This window comes from Euwallacea similis, chromosome 34 (assembly GCF_039881205.1).
Source record: "Euwallacea similis isolate ESF13 chromosome 34, ESF131.1, whole genome shotgun sequence".
Classification (NCBI taxonomy): domain Eukaryota; kingdom Metazoa; phylum Arthropoda; class Insecta; order Coleoptera; family Curculionidae; genus Euwallacea; species Euwallacea similis.
Genome location: NC_089642.1, coordinates 1,119,520 through 1,143,590, shown reverse-complemented (window position 1 = coordinate 1,143,590; position 24,071 = coordinate 1,119,520). Strand labels below are relative to the sequence as shown.

General features: G+C 33.2%; 1 protein-coding gene and 1 long non-coding RNA gene across 2 annotated transcripts in view; one reads left to right on the top strand and one right to left on the bottom strand.

Annotated features, from left to right (window-relative positions):
• The window catches only part of LOC136418354 (uncharacterized), a 212,240-nt gene that overhangs the window by 149,131 nt on the left and 39,038 nt on the right, over positions 1-24,071 (bottom strand). The window lies entirely within an intron of this gene.
• Positions 1-24,071, top strand: part of LOC136418344 (high affinity cationic amino acid transporter 1-like) — a 69,638-nt gene that overhangs the window by 28,229 nt on the left and 17,338 nt on the right. Inside the window, exons 2-5 of the mRNA XM_066404380.1 lie at positions 607-730; positions 3,979-4,080; positions 11,599-11,727; positions 11,786-11,941. Coding sequence (XP_066260477.1) covers positions 607-730; positions 3,979-4,080; positions 11,599-11,727; positions 11,786-11,941 — 511 coding nt within the window. The remainder of the gene's footprint in view (positions 1-606; positions 731-3,978; positions 4,081-11,598; positions 11,728-11,785; positions 11,942-24,071) is intronic.

The following is a 24,071-nucleotide window of genomic DNA, read 5'->3' as shown; positions in this document are numbered from 1 at the left end:
GGTACTTCCTTGTTTTGTATCTTGTTTAGAAGTTTTGAAGAACCCCAAGTAAACTCACTCATAGTTGTTATTCACATTTATAATAATTTCTTACTAACTAAATACTTATAAAATGCATAGATATGATCCGATAATAAGTGATTAAATTATCTCAAGTTTAAATAATTATTAATTTCACTAATGAAATTATAAGTGAAAATTTCCCAAATGGCAAAGACATTCGAATTTGACAACGTTTAATTTCTGAAAATGTTTTGGCGTTGTCATAACGGACGAATTAATTAAAAATTGATCCACGTCAAAATCACTGAACAATATTACAGGGGGAAAAGTGAAATTTCCATGACTCACTAAAGAGAATATAAAATATGTTGAATGGAATATAAAATGATAATTTGAGGACAATAACACCATAATAGATTATTTTGCCTGAAAAATTAATAACCATCTTCTTAAATGGAATGCGATTATACTTGCGGTTTTAACTTTCACGATATCTTTCTTATTTATTATCTACATATATCAGTGTGTATAAATTAAAATTAATTTTACATAAAATAAATTTGTTTGTTGCTAATTTTAATAAAAACCTGTGTTTTGTTCTAGATGGCTGCTAGAATATTCAGGATGTTGACTAGGCGAAAAACGGACTCGGATCAGGGCACAAGTGCAATGGCACGATGCTTAAATCTTATAGATTTGACCGCTTTAGGTGTTGGAGCCACGTTAGGTAATTTTTATTTGTATTTATTTATTTTTTTTATAGTTGTATTTGAAATATTAAAATTCCCGTAATACGAAATTATTTTTCCTTCAAGTAATCGGAACGATTATGGTTATTTTACTGTACAGCTATAGTTCTTTTTTCTTTGTTGTGTTGGTTACGATTGATCTACACAATTCAAGGTATGATCGTTCTACTTGTTGGATAGGTTTTCGAAAACCCCCATATTGCCCATAGGTCAGAGCTGAACTTTAAATCTCAATAGTAGCGTTATTCAAATTGAAAATTTTGCATATACATTGTATAGTTATCAATTTAACTTAGGCTTGTGTTGAAGATCTACTTTTTGAGTTCCTAGACTTATTAGCGAAACTCTATATTATTTACATTATATTGGGCGGAACATTTAACTTGAAACATCGCAATATCTCGCATAATAAACACTCTACGAAAAAAAATTTCTATTATGAAAGTTTAATTATTCCACAAGGGAAACACATTGATGCTAAATTAGAGCCTCTCTGCCCCTCTTTATGGGGGGAATGTGGATAATTTTGATTTCTTAAATAGTATCCCCTACTTTTTACTGCAGATTCGAATTCTACGGCAAAAAACACGTAGAATTTGTCTGCAACATTTTTTTCGATTCACGATAGATGACGCTGTAATCAACGAAATTTAATTTTCTTTTCGCTTATGATTTACCGGAATGTTTGGTAAAATCTGCTTTAAAATTAGTGTAAACAAAAATTTTTTGCAATTAGTTTTTAAAGTAAATACTGAAAAATGATAGCCTTCAAATTCAGTGCACTTGTTAAGGACTTTAGGTTATTGTTTCTTGGTGTAGTTTGTTTAGTTAATTTATTTGTACTTTCATCCCTTAAGTTACGCCCATGTGTATCGATACTTATTTGGAGGATTCCATCTGGGCGCCAGACCATCGTACCCATCAGGCCTTATCGAAGGGGTCTTTATGGCTGGGAAATACGCTACTCGTCAAAGGAAGCTTTCTAAATTGGACCATTGCCGCGATCCGCAGTTCGACGGATCTGCAATACTTCAATGAAAGCGACTTGTATAGGTATTTGCCAGATGGCGGTGATTTATGACCTTAGGCGCGACCATTGCCCTTAAGGGCTTCTGGTATTGGCGCGCCCCTGGTTGAATTTCCTTAGGTTTAGTACTTAAGGGATGATTGCAGTAATTTCGCTCTCTCTTTTTTTGACCAGTGCTCGCTCCAGACATGTGATTGTAAACGTAGTTCGTAATCTTCCCAACTAAGCAAACTCCCACTTCATACTTAGACCAGTACTTTATCATTATTTATATAAGTGAAAATTAATACAGTCCACTTTCGTGAACCAAATTGTTGTTTTCGTGGTTTCGTTTATCGAAGGAACCTCAACAGCACTTATTAATCCGCATTTCAAACGACCGAACACAACTGAGAAGTGCGTCTATTGCATGTGCCGATGTAATATTATCGAAATAAATCTGAGTAAAATTAGTTGTTTAATCAAGTTATTTCCTTTTCTTTATATGTATAAACCAAAAATGTAAACAAATACAAATGTGTTATTTTTATTTATCCCCAATAATGTGTGAGAATGAGGTTTTTTTAAAGCAGAGTTCACCAAACACTTCGTTGCTTACAGCGCCATCTATCGTGAATCGAAAAAAATGTTCCAAACAAATTCTACGTGCTTTTTGCCGTAGAATTCAAATCTGCAATAAAAAGTAGGGGATGCCATTTAATAAATCAAAGTTACTCCCCATACCCCCCAAAAGGAGGGGCAGAGGGGTATCAATTTTAGCATTAATGTATTTCCCCCACGAAATAATTAAATTTTCATAATAGACATTTTTTTCATAAAGCGCTTATGATTCGAGATATTGCGATGTCTTCAAGTTAAATGTTACTCCCTGTATACATATACATAACCAGGGTGTGTCAACTTTTAGGGGTTAAACATTTATCACAATTTATACATAAAAAAATAATCGTAGTTTGTTATATAGGTTATACCCCAAAAATATTTCGCAACAAAAATACAGTGCGTTAAAGTTTTCGTACGACATTAAAAATTTATTAATTGTTCATAAACTGCTAGATATATTCTATTGCAATTTTGTTGGCATTATTCATATCAAATAAGTAATTTTTTTAAAGTAAAATATAATATTTGATTTCAATAGTATCGTGCGCATGGGTACTACCTTGAATATATAAAAAAAACGTACGTATCGCACTTGTTTTTCCCGAAATAAAAATCACATTTATAGTCTGAGTTTATTTTTTAATAAAAAAGATATCTAACTGTTTTTTTTAGGAAACACCATTTTAAAGTAAAAAAACTAAAATCATTTTAATGTCTCAGCAACTTATTTTTTCAAAATTGTTATCTTAAAAATATTGTTGAAGCAATTTTAATTTTTTTAATAAAATAAACTAGAAAATTAATAATTAACAAGTTGTTAGACATTATTGAATCTTATAGCCACTGCTCGAAGTGTAATCCATCAAGTTCGATACATTTTCGATATCAACAGAGTGAATAAAAGTTGGGGCCGGAAAAAAACGGCAATTATTGTTAGTAGTGGCTATAAAATTCCATAATTTCCATTAATTTTTTAATTTAATTTGTTTAAAAAATATGAAAATTGCAGCAACGTTATTTCTAGGAAAACAGTTAAAAAAAGAACTGCTATGTATTAAGACGATTTTAATTTTTCTACTCCAAAACGGTATATTTTTCAAAAAAAGAACAAATGTCTTTTTTATTCAAAAATTAATACAGACTACAAATGTGATTTTTACTTCGAAAAAAACAAATGCGATACGTTTTTTTCTTTAAATTTATTCAAGGTAGTGCCCCTGTGTAAGCTACTGTTGAAATCAAATTTTATATTTCATTTCAAAAAATTAGTTGTTTGATATCAGTAACGCTTACAAAAAATATATATAAAGCTATTTATAAGAAATGAATAAATCTGTAGTTTGCTACGAAAATTTTAACACATTGTATGTCTGTTGCGAAATATTTTTGGGATATAACCTATATAGCAAACTACGATTATTTTCTATGTAAAAATCATGGTTAAAGTTTGGCCCCTAAAAGTTGGGACACATTGTATAATAGTAGAAGGCTCTAATTTCAAAATGAACCACCTAAAGATTGTACGGAGTAGGTCTGTGGTACATTATGTATTTATTATATAAATAACTATTATTTTTATTTTTTGCTTATTTTCAGGTCTTGGGGTATATGTTTTAGCAGGTTCTGTAGCTAAAAAATATGCTGGTCCTGCGGTGTGTTTATCTTTTTTGATAGCGGCTGTGGCTAGTGCTTTTGCAGGTATGTAACTTTCGAATAAAATAGGTAAGAAATTGAACTAGATACGGAAGTTGTGGCTACAATTCGCACAATTTCCGAGATTACAATTTCTAGTTTATTAATGCAGCTCCAAAAGTATTCGGCAACAGATAGAAAATCATAATTTTAATTTAATATAATTTAACTGACAGTCGCATAATTTGGAGTTTAAAAAAATTCCGACTACTTTCGGAGATATTTGAAGAGAATAAAAATTTTGGAAAAACATTAGTATTTTTTCCTCAGTTTATTTGGCGAAGCACCTTTTGAATTGTCACAAAAGCCTTTACTAAACAAAAGTATGAATGTTATTTCTCAGACAGTCTTTGCAAAAACAGGATTTTTGATATTTGCATCAAGCTGGAACACTGAACCTTAGCATATAATACATCAAGTAATAAAAAAAAATTTGAATTCAAAAATGTGAAAATGTAAGATGTCGCTCATAACAAAAGATCAAAATTAATGAGGTTTGTTAAAAATCAAAACGTCGAATTTATAATATGACGTCACAACGTTATAGAAGAGGAAAAGTTCCAAAAAGGAAGCATCAATCATTGTGAATTAGCAAGTCAAATACACTGAAGAAGAAATAAAAACCTTTTTCGAAAATTTCACATTCATATCAAACAGTTTTTGAGATATGTAAAAACTATCAGGTATTATTACTGTCAATTTGTCAATAAACGTACAATTTACGGACGATGAAAATTGCTTCCACGACATTATCTTCGTTAATGGGCATTTTATTTACTCCGTTTTGTTGCGGAAAGTAAGACAATTCCCGGATATGGAAAAAACATGATTTTCTCACAAAATTAATTTATTTTAATGAGCTAAAAGTAGAATATTTAAATGTCCATGCACTTGGCATAACGAACCAAGTTTAGACGGGAAAATTACAGTTGCAATAAGTGTTGATTGAGTTAGTTTATTGCGAAGAGATGTTATGGATTCCAAGTTAAACGAACTCAACTGTAAGAGAAATTCGAGATATGTTAAAATGTGTACGATCGTGTCCCACACATTTTAACAGTTATTTAACGAACAAGTTGATTAAAGAAGAATAATAACCGAGATGGAAATCGAGAATATTAATGTCTTATTTTTCTTATGTGTTAGCGTCTCATTTATCCAAACAAAAGAAAATTAAATAACGAATAGTGTAGCTTTCGTAATTAACCAGCCACTCCAATTCACATTTGCGTTTTATACCGAGTTTGAAGTTAAAAATTAAAATCTCCTTAAATAATCTTGAATATTTGACAATCGCGTAACCAACAGGCGTGTTGTGATACCTATTAATCTGATGAATCTGGTGAACTGACCTGAACTAACCTGAACTAACCTGAACTAATTTGAACTAACCTGAACTAATTTGAACTAACCTCTTAAGAGAATTAAAAATCAAATTATAAGGCGTACAAATAAGTTTCCGCCATTTGACAAAACATGGCCCCACCAGAAGATTATCTTGAAATTGTCAGATGCAAAACGTACTATCGCAAGTTTGGTCATTCAGCAACAACTAACTAACCTGAACTAAACTTGAAATATTAGTGACTCCTTATCAGCATTACACAATTTGTTTCGTTCAATAATGTCAAGTTTTGCACCGAATAAGCGTCATTTGCGGGAACTTTTAATTGACTTCTTTAATTTGAAGAAACCTGCTGCTGAAGCGCATCGATTGCTTGTAGAAGCATATGGTGAGGCTGCTTTAAGTGAGAAAAGTTGTCGCGAGTGGTTTCACAAATTTAAAGACAAAGAACGCAGTGGAAGACCTAAAGTGTACGAAGATACAGAATTAGAAGTATTATTGGAGGAAGATTCATCACAAACGCAAAAAGAACTTGCACTTACATTAGAAGTGACTCAACAAGCAATTTCGCATCGTTTAAAAGTATTGGGAATAATTCAAAAACAGGGAAATTGGGTTCCTTATGAATTGAAGCTGAGAGACGTTGAACGCTGATTTTGCATGAGTGAACTGCTGTTTGCCAGGCATAAAAAAGGTTTTTTTTTGCATCGAGAATTCACTGGCGATGAAAAATGGATCCATTACGATAACCCAAAGAAAAGAAAATCATGGAGACCACCTGGCTATGCTTCAACATCGACAACCAAACCAAATATTCATGGAAAAAAACTCATGTTGTGTATTTGGTGGGATCAGCTTGGTGACATATATTATGAGTTGCTCAAATCGACCATAATTATGACTGGAACTCTCTACCGAGTATAAGTAATAAGATTGAGCACTCAAGGAAAAACGCGCCCATTACTACTACCATTACTACAGACACGACAAAATTATTCTCGTATATGATAATGTTCGTTCGCATGTTGCGGTGCCGGTCAAAACCTATTTGGAAACACTTAATTGGGAAGTCCTACCCTACCCGCCATATTCACCAGACCTTGCCCCATGCGACTATTACTTACTCCAGCCGATGGCACATGCTCTATTTGAGCAACGCCTTATATCATGTGAAGATACCAAAGATTGGGTCGATTCATGGATAGCCTCAAAAGACGAAGAGTTCTTCCGACGTGGTATTCGAATACTGCCCGAAAGATGGGAAGAAGTAGTGGCTAGCGATGGACAATACTTTGAATAAAACATAATGCACCGTTCTTTGACAATAGATTCCTAATTTTTGATATCAAACGACGGAAACTTATTTGTACCCCTTATACATTATCGTTTATGATAAATGGTTATTAGAAGCGGATTTAGCACTGTGTGGGTATTAATTAGAGTCATACGCCTCATTCCCAACGAATTATGTTGTTTAACTTTTTTTACAGTAACAATTAAACGACCTGTTGTAACAAGCTGATAAGACACACAAACATATAAATCTGCATTATTGCTATATTTAATTTAGTGTTTATATAAGGTCTATTAACAACTTGTTTGAATTGGATTGTCTGGAAACTTTAAAATCTTGTGGCTAATACTTATGGCATGTAACGCTATTACAACATTAAATTAATCGTGCCTGGAAACTTTTTTATTAATTTTTGTCTGAAATTGTCGATATTCAGGCAGCGAAATAATCTTTTGCTCTGTGAAATAAATTTGTTATTATTATTGTTAACAATAATTCTTCGCATCGTTAATTTCAATTTATAATGATCACGGTCAGAAAACGACCTCACGAATACAGGTTAAATACGGTTGCAAGGTGCCTATAGAAATCATTAATAATAGCTTGATAACAATATGATTATTATGGCAGTCACAATATGTGAAAGCTCCGAATCGGATATTTTATCGACGGTTATTTAACACGCGTTCAATCGATTTGGGTTTAAAATGGCATTAATGATAAGTTTTAATTAGGTAGTCATTAATTTGTAGAAAATGAAGACGCCCTTTTCATGAAAATAAAGCTTCGTTCGCAACCCATTTGTGTACTATCAGGTTTGATACTGGCGTTTATATCTTATGAAAGAAATCATAGGTCAAGGTTGCCGGACACCAACCGAACCAAGAAGAATAGCCCTTGTTTTTGCGCATTTCTCATAACTCACGAACAATTTCGCTGATCCTTCCAGAAATCATTTGGCATATCCCATTTTTTGGACTTCGTTCCATCCGCACAGCACAGCCATCTCCTCGAAGTCACTAACCACTGTTAAACATTCGAATGGCTGTCGCCATTGAACTTTTCCAAAGATCCTCGAACGTCTTCGAATGTTAACAATACCTGATGTGACATGTTCCGTCTTCCAGTCACTGGTGTATGACGGGCACGTTCGTCGTCGTTGCCATTATCGTCGTCTTCGTCGTTATTATTTCTTTGGCCGCCAATCATAGGATTCTGGACACGTGCGTCTTGGTGCCTGTTATCTGCATCTTTGAGTTCAAAAGCATTGGCAGCTTCGGCATCTTCGTCATCTTTAGGGTTTGCTTCTTCTTTGTAATCGGCAATGCGGTCCTGCTCAAGTAGAAGCGCCGCTCCTAGCCTCGCCAATAATTTAGATTTTCGACCTGTTACCCGTAGATTTCGTCGTCTGAGCTCCTCTCTGAGCTCTGAACTCTTATTCGCGGAAACTGGTCGTCTCCCAGCTCTGCCGCGGCGACACCTCTTGCGACCTGGTCAATTATATCCCCCATGTTTCACTAACTTTGTACACTTTATTAAAACTTTTACAAACACTCGGACTGAGGACTGGACACTGGGAATTGGAACTGCAACTATAAAGCCGATAAGGTCTATTGCGGGGAATCCCAATGCCGACAAAGTTAAGGCGCCATGGTTTAATGCGGCGGGTGGTGCAGATGGCACCCTAGCTAGGGTACGCCCATGGTTTATCCCTATAAACTTTAGTATTTAAGGATTTGCAGGGCATGCACAAGGGGCTATTCTTCTTGGTTCGGTTAGTCTCTGGCGACTCAGAAGTCGTGTCCGCGCTCGCAAATTTAAAAAGTACTCTGTCATCCGCTTTGTTTCACTTATATAAATAATTGTAATAAACGCACATTTATAATCCTTTTCTCCGACATGCGACTTCATTCATAAGATATTGACACCATCCTATATCTCCACCCGTATCAAACCTGATACTACATTTGTAACTTTCCATTTCGATTACCAACATCAGTTCTTGATGAATATTTCTTTAAGATTAATAGGAAAGTTTACCTAAGCCCTGATTTATTCGAAATGCCCTGGCCTGGAAAATGTTCCTTTATTAGTAAGACAGCGGGCTTGGTTGCAATTGGATGGATGTCCAAGCCGCCAAAGCACGCAAGAGGCAGATGGGGCAAAGGATACCTCAAATTACTCGACCGCTAATATGGATCGCCATGGTCCATTTCTTCATAGAAAATCTTCTCAAGACATCCGGTTTGGTATTCTGACGACCGGATGGTGTGAGATTCGCTGAGCTACCCACCAACTCAAAAACCTTAGGTTTCCTTTCCCTATAGTCTACCAGAACCCGGAACGGTACCTTTGAGATAAAATGTCACTTTCGACGGGCGTGGAGATTCGGATACCTTTAGACCTGGAACTATTATCCCTACTGAGTGGCAGGCTCTATACCCTCCTTTTCCTTCACCAGTTACAGCGGTCTCACTTTGTTTTGCATTCCAGCATTTCGTTGATGAAGGATGTTGGACTTAGGTTGTCCAAGCATTCTTTTAGAGCATCTCGCTACTCTTCGAATAACGTGTATTGGAAAATGCAGTCTTCTGAGATATCGACGACTCAGCAGTTTCAGCAATCTGGGCCCATCCTCCTTATTCTGTGGGTGTAGCTCTTGAAACCACCTCGTCCGCTGATCGCCTGAGTTAAGTAGTAGTTCACGTGTTTATGTTTACATGACGTCCGCGATTCGAGGTCAAGGATAAATCGTTTGGTTCCTTGTTTATCAATCGTGTCCGTTATGTCTGCCACTTCTGGATAATCGCTCTCCTGGCCTCCCACCTATCTGCCTCCGTGATCTGAGGGAGGGCTCTTAGGTTAGTGTGCTCCTCCTAGAGGAGTACGATTGCTAGAGTTCCTGCCAAAATTTGAGTTGCCTCTAGGGATATCGTACTGTATTCACAGTACACACAATCACAGTACACAGAATCAGGGCTTTCCCTCGGATACTCGAGAGCATCTGTGCGTACTTCTTTACTGTCACTATTGCTCCCCTGATGGGGCGGCATAGAGAATAGTCGGTTGGATTACCCCGTAGAGTACCTGTCTTTTTAAGGAAGTTGGTCCGTCTATCGTCGGCACTACCCTCTGGAGCTGACTCAACTTCTTTAGGCTACTTTGGCACTTGTCCTTGACGTGATATGAAAAGTGCGTATTTTCGTTGAATTCAACTCTCAGATAACGGATGGATTTTTTTTGTTTTATCTAAAGACGTCTCACGCGAAAACATACGTTCCTTCTGTTTTTTTTTCTGCAAAGCATGACGGCTTCTGTCTTTTTTAGGACCACCTTCAGAGCGTGAATTATTCGAATTTCATGATGGCAGATTTCGCATCCGCCATTAATTCCTCCTCCTTGTCGTCGCTACAAACGACCAGGGCTATGTCATCAGCGTATCCGACAAGGGTAACTTTTTCCGATCTTCTTGTTTCCAGAATGGGGTCGAACGGGATATCCTGCAGGACGACCAGGATCGAAACCTGTGGAATTTCCATTGTCATATGAAACTCTGATTCCTTACCGACTTGTACTATTCTGTTGAGAAAATAATCGATTATCTAATCTCTCAGGTAGTTAGAGCTTTGTCGATTGACATATTTCGCGATCAAACACGATTACGACGCGCTGTTGATCGTATTTTTCATATCTAGCGTGATCAACGCGAATCACCATTTTTCTCTTCATCCGAGGTTCTTAGTTTTGATGACGTCGGCAATCTCCAAAACTCGCATCAAGGGGTGTGTTGTTCACTTGCTCTTCCTGAAGCCAAACTGCATGTTGAACAGCGATTCTTTGGCGTTCAATTCCTCTTCGAGGCATTCCTTAATCAAATGTTCATACAGTTCATATACATCATCGCATCTTTACGAACTCGCACCCTTGCCATACTATCTTCCTTGGTCGTTAATGGGGTGCAGCATAAACAATATTTTTAATTCGACTGAAAGATAAAAATGATAAGTGTGATGATGTATCTATTACGTACGCAGAATAAAGTAGTTTATAGTTTTTTCGATTTACTCAAAAAGTATACATTTTTTATACTTATAATATAGATCTTATTTTTTTATCAATCTAATGGTGCAAAAACAATTATAGTGTGTTATTTGAAAAAAATGACTTTTTTGAATTTAAAAATTTTAAATTTAAATGTTCTTTTTTAAAAACTTTTTGAAGTATTTTTCTTAATCTTTTAATTGTTAATAAAAATGTATTAATTTCCCAGCAAATTAAAATCTATTTCATCAATTTCAAATAAAAATAGTCAAATAGTTTTGTAAATAATTGGGTTTTAGGAAAGCTCTACAAGTGTCGCAAAAGTCGTAAAAAATGAAAATAAATCAAAAACGGTCGAGAATCGGTACTTTGTTGTATTATGAAAATTATGTTTATTTTCGACAACAAACCCAGTTTCACTGGAAAAATTGCTATGTTCCATTTAAAAAAATGACGTAAGGGTCAGTTTCCGGTGTAAGTGGAAGTCGTATTAGGTTGAAAATATTTTTAAAATGTTGGGTTTTCTCCATAAAACAAAAGTACAAACTTCAAAAATACATGAAACTTGTAATTTTTCATATACGGATGGCATCAGCTCCCAAAGGCGAACCCTGTATGCTGATTCAAAAACACTATCCACACAGGACACTATCCTTAAGTGTTTTCTTTCAAACAAATTATTCGTGTTCTTTAAGGATTTTTCGGTATATTTATTAAATATATTTACGAAGTATTTCGCGGTCCCATTTATTATTTATTTTAATTACCTGTCTAAATTTTTTATGCCCCTTTTCTCTGCTTTTTATGTTACTCATTTGAAGTACATACTTATTCATTTTTGCAGGGGTTTGTTATGCAGAATTCGCATCTAGAGTTCCTAAAGCGGGATCAGCTTACGTGTACAGCTACGTTACAGTAGGGGAATTTATCGCATTTGTGATTGGTTGGAATCTAATTTTGGAATACATCATTGGTGAGTTTCGATCTGTATAAAAATGGAAATTCGAATATTCAATTGCCACTAATTCCAGGTACTGCCAGTGTGGCTAGGGGATTAAGCAATTACATAGATGCATTAGCAGATAAAAAAATCAGTGAAGCTTTTCAAAACGCGATGCCGATGCATGTTTCGTTCTTAAGTACCTATCCGGATATGTTATCCTTTGTGTTAGTACTAATTCTAACAGGTAAGATATCATAGTTACTAATTTTTGACGTCAGAAGTAGGCAAATCAGACGGGACCAAAATATTTTTGGATGATTTTTTAGAGATATTTTTAAACTGACACCAAATAAAAATGCAAGGTTCTGAGTACCTGATGGAAGTTAAAATTAAAAAGCTATCTTTGATTTTTTTTTATAGAAATTTATTTATTTTGCAATATACAGGGAGCTGGCAGCATTTTCATGAAATTTTATTTTTGCCGGAAATTTAGAATTTTTTTTACATATGTATGTATATATACACAGGGTGTTTGGTAACTCGATATATTCTTTTAAGGGAGTGATAGAACATGAGGCAAGGACTAAATTTAACACAATTTACCTTAGTGCCAATGTCGATAATAATAAAGATACAGGGTGTTAAAGTTGAAAAAATAAATAATATTTCCTTTAACATTTTGCGACTTCTTTCAGCTAATTTTGTAAAATTGTGTATCCGGCGGTTTTTTGGGATGAGAAAAAAAATATAAGTCATTATTATAATAAAAAAAGCAAGGAAATGTACGAAAACAATGCCACGAAATTGAAAGTACACCCATTTTTATTTAAAGAAATATTTGAAAAAATGTAAATAAAAACGAACGAAAAAAAAGTTATCTGTAAAATTTTATTATTTTATTCAATCGTCGTGCAAAAACAAGTCAGTTCTAATAAAAATGGTTTGTGTACGTAGTGAAATTTTTATCGAAATACGGAAACAAATTATACTGGGTGGTTCATTTAACCTGACAAATTGGAATATCTCGAAAATTACGCATCGAATTGAAAAAAGTTCCAAATAAGATTTGTTTGTTTTGAAGGAGCCCACTGAATGACACCAACCATAATTTCCCAACCCTACCACCTAGGGGTGGGGCGGGGGTAATTTTGAAATCTTAAAAGGCAATCCCCATTTTTTTATTGCAGATTCGAATTTTATGAGGAAAATTACGTGGGGTTTGTCTCAAACTTTTTTCTTATTTGCGACGGATGGCGCTGTAATTACAATAATATGTTTTATCCTGATTCTGGAAGAAAGTATCGTGCCTTTCATTTTTTAAATGGAAATTTGTCCTTTTTTTTGGTGAATTCCATAGAGTTTAAAGATAGAAAACTGTCTGTGAAAAAAAATTATATATACAGTGCAATCTCCTTAATCCGAACACACGATAATCTGAACGGCGAAATCATGAGTTACAGTCCGAACGCTACCTCGATAATTCCAACGTTAATCAGAAAAGAGTTGCTGGCTGTCACTGCTTGAATTACGCCACCACCGTTGGTAATGTGGGACTCCCGTCGCCCCATCGGGGAGTCCCTTCGCTCTGTTTTAAGTTAAACCTTTGAATATAAAGATCATTGTGTTTAGTGTCCCTAATGTGTGTGTGTGTGCGGGTAGTAAGAGATCCGGTTTGGGCTTGCTTCCCAGAAAAATGTAAAAAAAAGCACGTAACACTCGATTTAAAAAAAAAATTGAAGTGTTAAAAGATATAGACGCCGGTGCAAGCTATTCAAGCATTATATCTAAATATGGCATCGGAAAAGCTACTGTGGCTGATATTAAAAAAAACAAAAACAAGATCCTGACATACCTCCATGAAAATGATTTTGGACCTTCAAATAGAAAAACTTTAAAGTTTAGTTCAAATCCTAGAGTTGAAAAGGCTTTATTTACGAGGTTTATGTAGGAAAGAACAAAAGGTAAATTCTTATACATATTCCATATTTTTGATACAGGTTGTAGGAATTCATTTTGTTTTTCTAGGTTCTCCAATTTCTGGAGAAATTTTTCGCGCGAAAGCTCAGTTTTTCTATAAAGAAATTACACAAAAAGATGATTTTAAGGCATGTTCTGGTTGGCTTCATAAATTTAAGACTAGATTTGGTATTCGTCAGTTAAGCATTTGTGGAGAATCACTATCTAGCGATTATGACGCTGTCGTGCCATTCGTGGAAAAACTTATACAATTGATAAAGGAAAAAAAATTGGTTCAGCATCAAATTTATAATGCTGATGAAAGCGGACTTTTTTGGAGGGTTTTACCAAAAAAAACCTTAGCCCATTTCAAAGAAAAATCTGCCCCCGGACGAAAAGTAAACAAAGAACGGATCACTTTTATGCCTTGTTCCAATGCATCTGGATCTCACAAATTAAAGTTATTGGTTCTAAGTAAGAGTGTAAAACCCCGTGCGTTTAGAAACGTTGAAGTTCCCGTTTGTTATAGAGGGCAATGGAGAGCTTGGGTAATTAAAGATATTTTTACTGAGCGGTTTCACAATGAGTTTGTACCATCAGTTAGACGTAAAATGAAGAAACTCAACCTTAGTCCAGAAGCAATTTTAATTTTGGACAATGCACCTGGGCATCCCACTCAGTTGTCTAGCAACGATAATAAAATTTTTGCACTTTTTCTTCCTCCAAATTTTACACCGTTGATACAGCCAATGGACCAACAGGTTATACAAGCAAAAAATTGTTCTATCGCAAAAAGTTGCTGAAAGAAATTGTCGACTCTGATTGTGATATATCAGAAACACAGAAAAGCATAAATCTGAAGGACGTTGTTTTCTCTTTGGACGAAGCATGGAGATATGTGAGTGTTAATTTAATACAAAAATCATGGAGTAAGATATTACCGCATGAAGTAAATGCTTGTGACAGTGACGAGGAAGATAAAATTCCATTAGCTAGGTTAGCTAGACAAATTACTGAGCCCAATCCCACAGAGCTGAATAACGAACTAAAAGAGATTGTGGATTTGGGAAGAAACCAAAACTTGACTAAAGAGGAGATGAAAGAGTGGGTAGTACACGACAAAGCACTCAGCGATGAATTGATTGAGGCTGATATCATCAGATATCATTCAAGAAGTAGATGAAGATTCCTATTCTGATAGTGACTCGGATGATGTTTCGGAAATTCCACGTTTGGTGACAAGTACTGATGCAGTGTCAGCTTTTAACACTTGTATTGCTTGGGCAAAACAAAATAATGTTCCTGAACATCGAATGATTTTTCTGCAGGAACTGTTGGTTCAAGCGCAAGATGTCGCATTTAAAATTAAAAAACACACTCAAATAACACATTTTTTTACCAGCACGTCAAATAAAAAATAATTCTTAATTACTTTTCGTTGATATTCATTTAGGTATATGTCAGTACGTAAATACATACAATACATATTTGATAATTTTTAAATTTTTCATAAAATTATTTTGAGTTGTATGTGTCATATAATTTATAAATGTAATATATGTACATAAGTGCTAGTGTTAGGATTTATGTATATCTTGTTAAGATCGGATTAATACATGTCTAGAAAATATGCATTTTTATTCTGTGTTCGTTAATCCGAACTATTCGATAGCCCGAATCAGGTTTGACAATGTGGTGTTCGGATTAAAGAGGTTGCACTGTATTTTACTTATTATTAAATTTATAAATTAATTTTTTAATTTTTTTTTTCACTAAACACAACAAAATTAAACATTACATTAAATTAACATTCAATTTCATATCGTTTGCAAAGATACTGAAAAAAATAGTAATCTTTTTATTGATAATATATTTTTATTAATGTACTGCGAATAAATAAAACGAAAAATCTCAGTTTTACTTTTTACTTATAAATTTAATAAGTAAAATAATTTTTTTACAGGCGGTTTTCTTTCTTTAAACTATATCGAATTCACCAAAAAAAAAAAAGAATAGGTTTCTATTCAAAAAACGAAAAACACGACTCTTTCTCTGGAATCAAGATTAAACATAGATTTCCGTCATCTGTGGCGAGTAAAAAAAAAGTTTGAGACAAACCCCACGTAATTTTTGTCACAGAATTCGAATCTGCATTAAAAAATGGGGGTTGTCTTTTAAGATTCCAAAATTACTCCTGCCCCACCCTCAAGTGGTACGGTTAGAAAGTTATGGTTGGTGTCATTCAGTGGGCCCCTTCAAAACAAACAAATCTTATTTAGAACTTTTTTCAATCCGATGTGTAATTTTCGAGATATTCCCATTTGTCAGGTTAAGTGGACCACTCGGTATAATGCCACGATCAAAGAAAATTTTTTTTCGAGAAATAGGAAAATTAGTTACTAGAGCCCACTCGATGATACAGAAAATAATTTCTCGTTATGATTTTGAAGGAACAATTACAAAGTTGGCAGAGGAAGCAAAAATACTTCGATTCTTGTTGATGAACGATTTATTTTGCACAAAATCAACAAAAATCCGAAATTAAGCGTACTAAAATTATGTATCGAAATTGGTAAAAGGATCCAACATTCTATATCAGTGGAAACAATTCGCAGAGTACTCCGAAAGTATGCGTGCCACGCTCGTAGAAGCCATTATTTTAAAACAGAATAGACTAAAAATATTAAACTTCGCTAAAATGTATGTAAAATATGACAAAACATTTTGGAAGAACGTAATATATAGGGTGTTCCTGAATATTATATACATATGAAAGGGGGTAATGCTTTAGTTTATTTCATGACGAAGTTCATATAAACGTAGGTCTGCAAATGCTTCGTTCTATAAGGTGTTGAAATTTAAGAATTTTTAAATTGTTTTCTTTATAGCTCCTGCAATTTTTGAGATATTTAGCTAAAATTTAGAATATAGTTTGCACTGTAGCACTTACATCATTGAATATATTAAATGGTTTTGATAATCTACAGGGTGATATTTTTTCAAGGGTCACGCCTCCTTTTCTTCCCCTGAACTTTTTCGCGGTGCACCGCTAGTAGATTCTAAAATATAAAATGACTTTTTTTATTTTGTTTTGAAACTTTTTGGTCTTTTACAGTTTTTTCATATCTATGTCGGTTATCAAGGAAAAAATAAAAAAAACGATTTTTTGGAATTCGCTAGATAAAATTAAAATTTATTATGTGTAAGCAATTATTTATTACAGGTAATCCTGTATTTTTTTTTAAGTGATCTCCTCCAACCCTTACTCATGCGTCTGCCCTTCTTCTTATTGATGCCCGCACTCTTTTAAATACCCCTGAAGTATTTCTTACTATTTCAAATGCATCTAATATTCGATTTCATAACTCATCAACAGTATTCCTTTTTTTTTTTTATTTGAATACCCTATGGGTAGGTAATAAGACGTTTATGGACCTATATTTATATGAACTTTTAGCATGAAATAAGCTAAGAAATTACCCCCTTCCGTATATACATGATATTTAGGAACACCCTGTATAAACAATCTTTATTTCCTCGAAAAAGGCTATCGACCAAACTGGTCTTTCTGTCCATGGTACAAATTTTTAGCTTTAGATGACTAAACATTATTCCAACCAAAGGTATACGCTACATCTGGAAGTGTTCCAACAGGGTGGTCGATGAAAAGAGGAAGAGGGACTGTTTTGTCTGTGTTGTTAAGCAAAGCGGTTTTAGTATAATTGAGTTGTGGGGATTGTTCTTCCATGTTTTCTGGAGTTGTAGCGGTCTTTCGATTATTTTTATCATGTCTGTGGGTTCACCTAGTAAATAATTGGTTGGGTGGGTTGTGTAACGGGTTTTCGGAGTCTCTTATTTTTATAATTAGTCTTAGTGCAATCTCTTCTGTGGTTTGTACATATCGTATAGTTTTTTCTGTTGTATTTGCCTTTAATATATGTCGGTAGTCTAACAATGGTCTGCAAATAGATTTGTATATTTTTGTTGCAGTTTTAGTGCTGATCCCTTTGTTTTTGTATGTTAATGTTTTTCAGAAATGTTTTGTCATTTTAGCGACCTGATGTTTCATACTTGTTTATAATAAATTTTAATTTTTTGTCGATTGTTATTCCCAGGTACTTCACGTCATTCTTTGGTTCCGTTGTGTGTCCGTCTCTTATTATTGTTGGCCAGTCGGCTTTAATTTGGCGATTTGAGAATGGGAATTGGCTTTTGGTGGCCTTTGGTGTTGACCTTCATTTATAGAATCACGTCATTGTTTTGGTCGTTAACGCCTGAAGTCTCTCCACTGCTTTCTCCGTACTTTAGTCATGCACAATAAGTGCAATGTCGTCAGTGTATTGTAATCTATATGATGTTTTGTCTTTATGTCTTTTTATACTGTAGGTAAGAACGTAATGTTTTCTGATGAAACGTAAATTCATTTATTTTGTTCAGATGACCATCAAACGATCTGAAGGAAACCAAATATTTCTTTGAAATCAAAACACATTTGCAACTGTTAAACACGGAGGTGGTAGCATAGTATTTTGGGGTTGTATCGGGAGTAATAGAACTGGAACTTTGCAATTTATTAACGGAATAATGGATAAAATAATGGATAAATTGCAAATTTTGAAAAGTAACATGCAACATTCAGTGGAAAAATTAAGAACATCCTAAAGTTACTATTTTTACCAAGACAACAACAGAAAACATATCGCAATGATAGTGAAGACTTGGCTCATCTACAATAATCCGCATCTAATAAATTCACCCTCATCGTCTCCAGAGATCGACTTAATAGAAAATTTGTTGTCAAAAGTTAAAATAGTCGCTAAAAATCGTCAAACTTCAAATATATGCCAGGTGATTGAAGAAGGTGACTCGCCCTTATAATTTTTTTGTTTTTAAACTTAGAAAGTTTGAAATTTGGAGGGAAACTATATGAGAATAGAGCCGATTGATTGACATTAATGCCGTTTATCTAGCACTTCCGGTTTAACCGGAAACGACCTCAACTTTCAATTTTTAAACGTAATGCCTTATAATTTTTTTCTTTTTTGGAATCTAGAGGTCATATTGTAGTATAAAAATATATTATTAAAAAAAAACTTTTTTTTATGTTTTTTTTTCATGTCGCGCTACGCCACTGAGGTATACATATCAAGCACAATTTTAGATCAGAATTATGGGGAAAAGTACTAATTTGTCATTTTATTGAATGCTTTTTCTTTTATTTTTTAAATAATTAATTTTTAATTAATGGGGAAAATTGTTTTTCGATATTTCAATTGCATATAAAAGAAAAAGTATTGAACAAGATGACAAATTAGTATTTTTTCTCATAATTCTGACCTAAAATTTTGCCTGACACGTATATCTCAGTGGCGTAGCTTGACATGAAAAAACCAAAAAGAAAAATTTTTATTAAAATAGTGAAATTAAAAATGACCTCTAGATTCCAAAAAAGAAAAAAATTATGGGGTATTATATTAAAAAAAACGATAGTTCTGGTCATTTCCGGTTAACCGGAAGTGCTAGATAAACGTCATTAATATCAATCAATCGGCTCTATTCTTATACAGCTTTCCTCAAAATTTCAACTTTCAAAATTTAATTACAAAAAAGTTGTAAGGGCGAGCCACCTTCTTGAATCACCCGGTATAACAAAATTTAAAAATACAATCAGTGATGCTTCAGAAAATATTCTATCTCAATTCACGGAAAAATTTGTTGCTTCCATGCCTAATCGTTTGGGAGCCATTCTTGAAGCGAAGAGCTATTCAACTAATTATCAAAATTCAATACTGTACCCTTAGTTGTCCCATTTTTATAAGATGCACACTAGAATTTTGTTTCATCGTTTTTGCATCTCTTCTTGTTTTTTGATTATAATAATAACTTATACATTTTTTCCGTTGGGTTTAGATATGTAAGTATTAAGATAATAAAAAATTCTTCTTCGAAAACCGTTTTAAACTGTTTAAAAATTAGATAGGGGTATACTCAATTTTGTGAGCAACTTGAGTGAACTGTAACGAGTTATGAAACCTCCAAATTTCCTTAATATGCCAAAAACTGTATGAGTTAGGAGGGAAAGAATGATAATTGAAATTAAACCTTAACACTGTTCTGGTATTTCTGGATGTATTCTGAATTTTTAAAACTGAAATTTAATAGCTAACCAAATACGCAACTTTGTCCCCATATGCATCAAATCGCATCCTTTACAGTTCCTTGGGTCACAATGGTGGGGCTCACGCTTCGGTCACCCTATACGGGGACAACGATATTTACCATCTAAATAGAGTTGCAACACCCCGTACATTGAACAAGTGTCGTTGAAACGCGATCTTTATAAAAACAATTTGCAAATTTTTAAATCAGTTCGTACAGGATTTTATCTGCAACGCAAATCCTATTATTAAAACGCCATTTTGCACACAAAATGTTCATCGGTTTAGATATATATTTATTGCATTGAGTTATAGTGTACCCATAGCAACAAAAACCATAAGAAAGTTAATTGAAATAACTGTCAGGTAATAAGGCAATGGAGAAATAAAACAACTTCTAGGCTAAATTTGAGCCAAATACCAAACATACATCTTACTTATACCTATCTTACTATTTGACCTAATTTTGCAATTACTATTTAACTACCTAATCAATAAACAATTTTTATTGGTTTAATTTTTTTTTGTAAATTTACATTTAACATATTGTTAATGGTATTTTCCTGCCGATTTATCACCGCCGGAATAGCTAAAATAATTTTGTAAGTAACGTTCATATATTATTATACCAAAAAATGTGCAAATCCTGCGAAATGTTTATATTATCTTACATAGTCAGAGAAGTATTTCACCTTGGCTTTAAATTGTTGAGATTTCATGTCAAGTTAAACAAGTTGGATAAAATTGCCTGTAATATTGGTGCTTAATGTAAATTAACATGGTTACGATGGGATTGCATGATATAAAAAATACACAAATTTATAAATTAAATGAGGCTTCATATCGTCAGAAGCGAACAGTCGGAAGAATCATATAAAACTTTGTCAAAGCAAGAATAAATCTGTTTCCATGACGAATATTATTTTGCAACTTTTTTCCCATAAAAAGATGTTTTAAAATCGGCAAAAATCCTTCCAGTATCTTATTTAGGCAAAAAAGTTATTTTATTCTTAACAATCGAAATATTATAGAATTAAGCCACAGCTGTGTTGTTTAACCTTATAAAAAACTGAAATGGACAATGTCTTGAGGAAGGGATTTACGCATCCTTCAGATCATCCATTACTGAAAAAACACCTTGGCTAAAAACATCAATTTACGCCAATAAGATGTGAGCTGTTACAGCCTAAATAAGCCCTTTTGAAAGCTCAAGATTTAAAAATACACCTCCCTTGTATTTTGATGGCGTGCCGAAATAAAATTTTAATGCAGCTAAATTTAAGAAAAAACGATTTTTCTTACTGTCAATTTTTGAAATATTATAGATTCCGAAAAATAGGTGATTAGAAAATGACTTTGTAAGCATATGGCCACTGTGAACTGTTTTAGGTGACTGTGAGAAAATGTTTTTTTTTGCTGTTTCTCAGATACTAAAAAGGAAAGGATAAGAGAATTAAGCAATTTAATCAATTATTTCACCGTCTATTAACTTGGATCCAAACTGTCGAATTCCGAACACATTTGCGAATATTTGACGATACGTAACAAAAACATTATACAGGGTGTTGTTTAAGTAGGTGGTCAAAATTCAAGGGGTGATTCTTTGAATGATTTCATGACCAAAAGTTTGTATAAACGTAGATTCGGTAATGTTTCGCCTTCAAGATCCTGGGGTTCGAACTTTTTTAAATAATCGTTACATATTAAGAAAAAACTCTTAAATAACAAGAAATTGCAAACTAATATGGCATTGAAATTTGGTGACAGTTTTTATTTTGTAGTACGAAGGAATATTTTAAGCGAGAAATTGTTTGTCTGTTTTACTAATGGCGTGCCCAGGGGCAACGCCGGAAATTTAAGAAAAGACAAACATTTATTAAAATTACACTTACACAAATGGTACGCAATTTTTTTAGCAAAAAGAAAAATTGAAAAATAAGTAATTGCTAAATGTCAACAAAATCGGCTAAAAGATTATTAAAATTTTAACGAAAGAACGATTAAAAAAAAAATTTGACACCTTATATATTGAAAACGGTCATTACCGGACCTATAGACTTTTCGTCTTAAAATCGCTCAAAGAATCGCCCCTAGAAGTTTGGTTACGTAAATAAATAACACACTGTATAAAATGTATATGTAAGTAAATATGTGTAACTGTACGTTGCATGCTTTTAAAACAAATCATTTCACAATTTAGTGTCCCACTTCAGGAAAATGTTCATTTTTGGTAAGCTGGCATTGATGAAGGTCTAAATAGAAATTAAGTATCATCAAAATGCGTAATTTTTGCTGGTAGGGAAAGCTGCAAATTTACGTTATAGAAGTTGCCCATACGAATTGCCGTTCAAACCCACTACGCAAAAAATAAAGTAAAATTTCTATCTTAAGGGTCAATTCTTTCGCAAAGGGTTTAAAAGATAAGACAGAGGCTTTTCAGAATTTGTCTCTCCGTTTTATTAAAGTTTATATGTATTATTGCTTGGTGTGTTGTCTCTAAATATGTTGAACAAATAATGGTTTTCGAAATATTAACTAATGTTCTTAGTTTTTTTGTTTAAAATAAGGCCCCCAAAAAGCATTTGCTACAACGCGATTTAAATTCGCAAAAATCAGAAATTTTGAAGATTATTTCATAAATGTCCTTGAATTTGAACCATGTAAAAGAACTTTGTTTTAAATTGCTTAAAATGAATCATTTAATGATTAGACGCTAAACCTGCCTGAAGAGCGTTTTTTTAATATAAATTTAATTATATTTATAATTATGATTTTTAATCTTTAGTTTGGTGAAGATATATTGATAATGTATTTTCCAACACTCATTTGAATAACTTCTTTAATTATTCAAATTCAAGGGGATTGAATACAATCAAAAGAGGGGTTACAATTGACAAAGAACAAAAACAAAAGTAAAAAACTTCCTTTTTTAGATATTTTAATCAAAAAGGATTTATATAGATTTGAAACGAGTGTTTACTGGAAACCAACTCACACAGAGGGTTATTTGAATTATAACTTGAACCATTCAATAATTGTAAAAGTAACTAATCAGACAAAATTAATATGCAATGAACGAATTTTTAATTTTGAAAGGAGATACAAAAAAAATTTCCATTGTTATCAAAAAAGCGTAAAATCAAAGAAAGGGCATATACATATTTTACTTAATCAAAAACCTGTGTGGCTTCTTGTTTCATAAGCATGGACTACAATTGTGTACTTATGCACCAACACAGAAAATGAAATTAGCAAAAAAGGTAAATTAAATTAGATACAATGATCAAACACCAATTACTAAATATCAAATTAACCTATTGGAATATTAACATGACTGATGCAAAAAAATGTTATTTTTCAGCGATTGAGAAGAGGAACATTGGAGTACTTCATATATTTTAGATATTCACCTTCTCTTAATAAAAGGTGAATGTTATTCTCAGTTAATTTTAACAGAGAGTGCACAATAAATCACTCTATCCAATGGATCCAACAATTAATACGCTCATACACACAAAAAAGATTCATTAAACTTAGAGACTGAACTACAATATTGCCGCTTATTGTGCATTTAAAGCAAAGCCAAAAATATATATAAAACCAACAATTTGGCAAAGCCTTTTTATCTTATATTAATAAAAGTCGATTTATCATTTTTTTTTCCTTTTTTTATAGGTTTATTTTTCTCTAAATGAAATTTAAATCGAAGTGAGGAAAAAGACAAAATTTAACTTCCCATTTTAACTCATTAAATAAATTCTAAACAAAGAAAGCCCCTTTAATGTCGCTTACTACTGCGTAATTCAAATTAAACTTAAGACGTTTTTTTAAAAAAAACGCAAAATTTAGCAACACCTATTATGACTTGTTAAATGAGCAGGCGATTTACAATGCTTTTTTTGAAGTAATGGAACACTTTCATATTATCATGTGTTTCACAGTTGAAATTAAAATAAAAAAGGACCACAAAACTTATAAAATGAAAAAAATAACAGAATCTCATTAGCAATGTACTATCTTCACCTATTAAATAACAAACAATTTGGATTTATCATGATTCTTTGAAAAACGTTCTCAGTAACATTTACTTTTACTTACTAAACGCTCGTTACACTAGTGATCTATCTCACGAATCACTAAGACATCTGATTATCCTAATTATTATTGTATTTCGTCTAACACATCGTGTTTACCGCCGCACTAACACTCGACTGAAACATCTAAGAAATCTTTCCGAAACAAAAAAAAAACTTTAGAGTC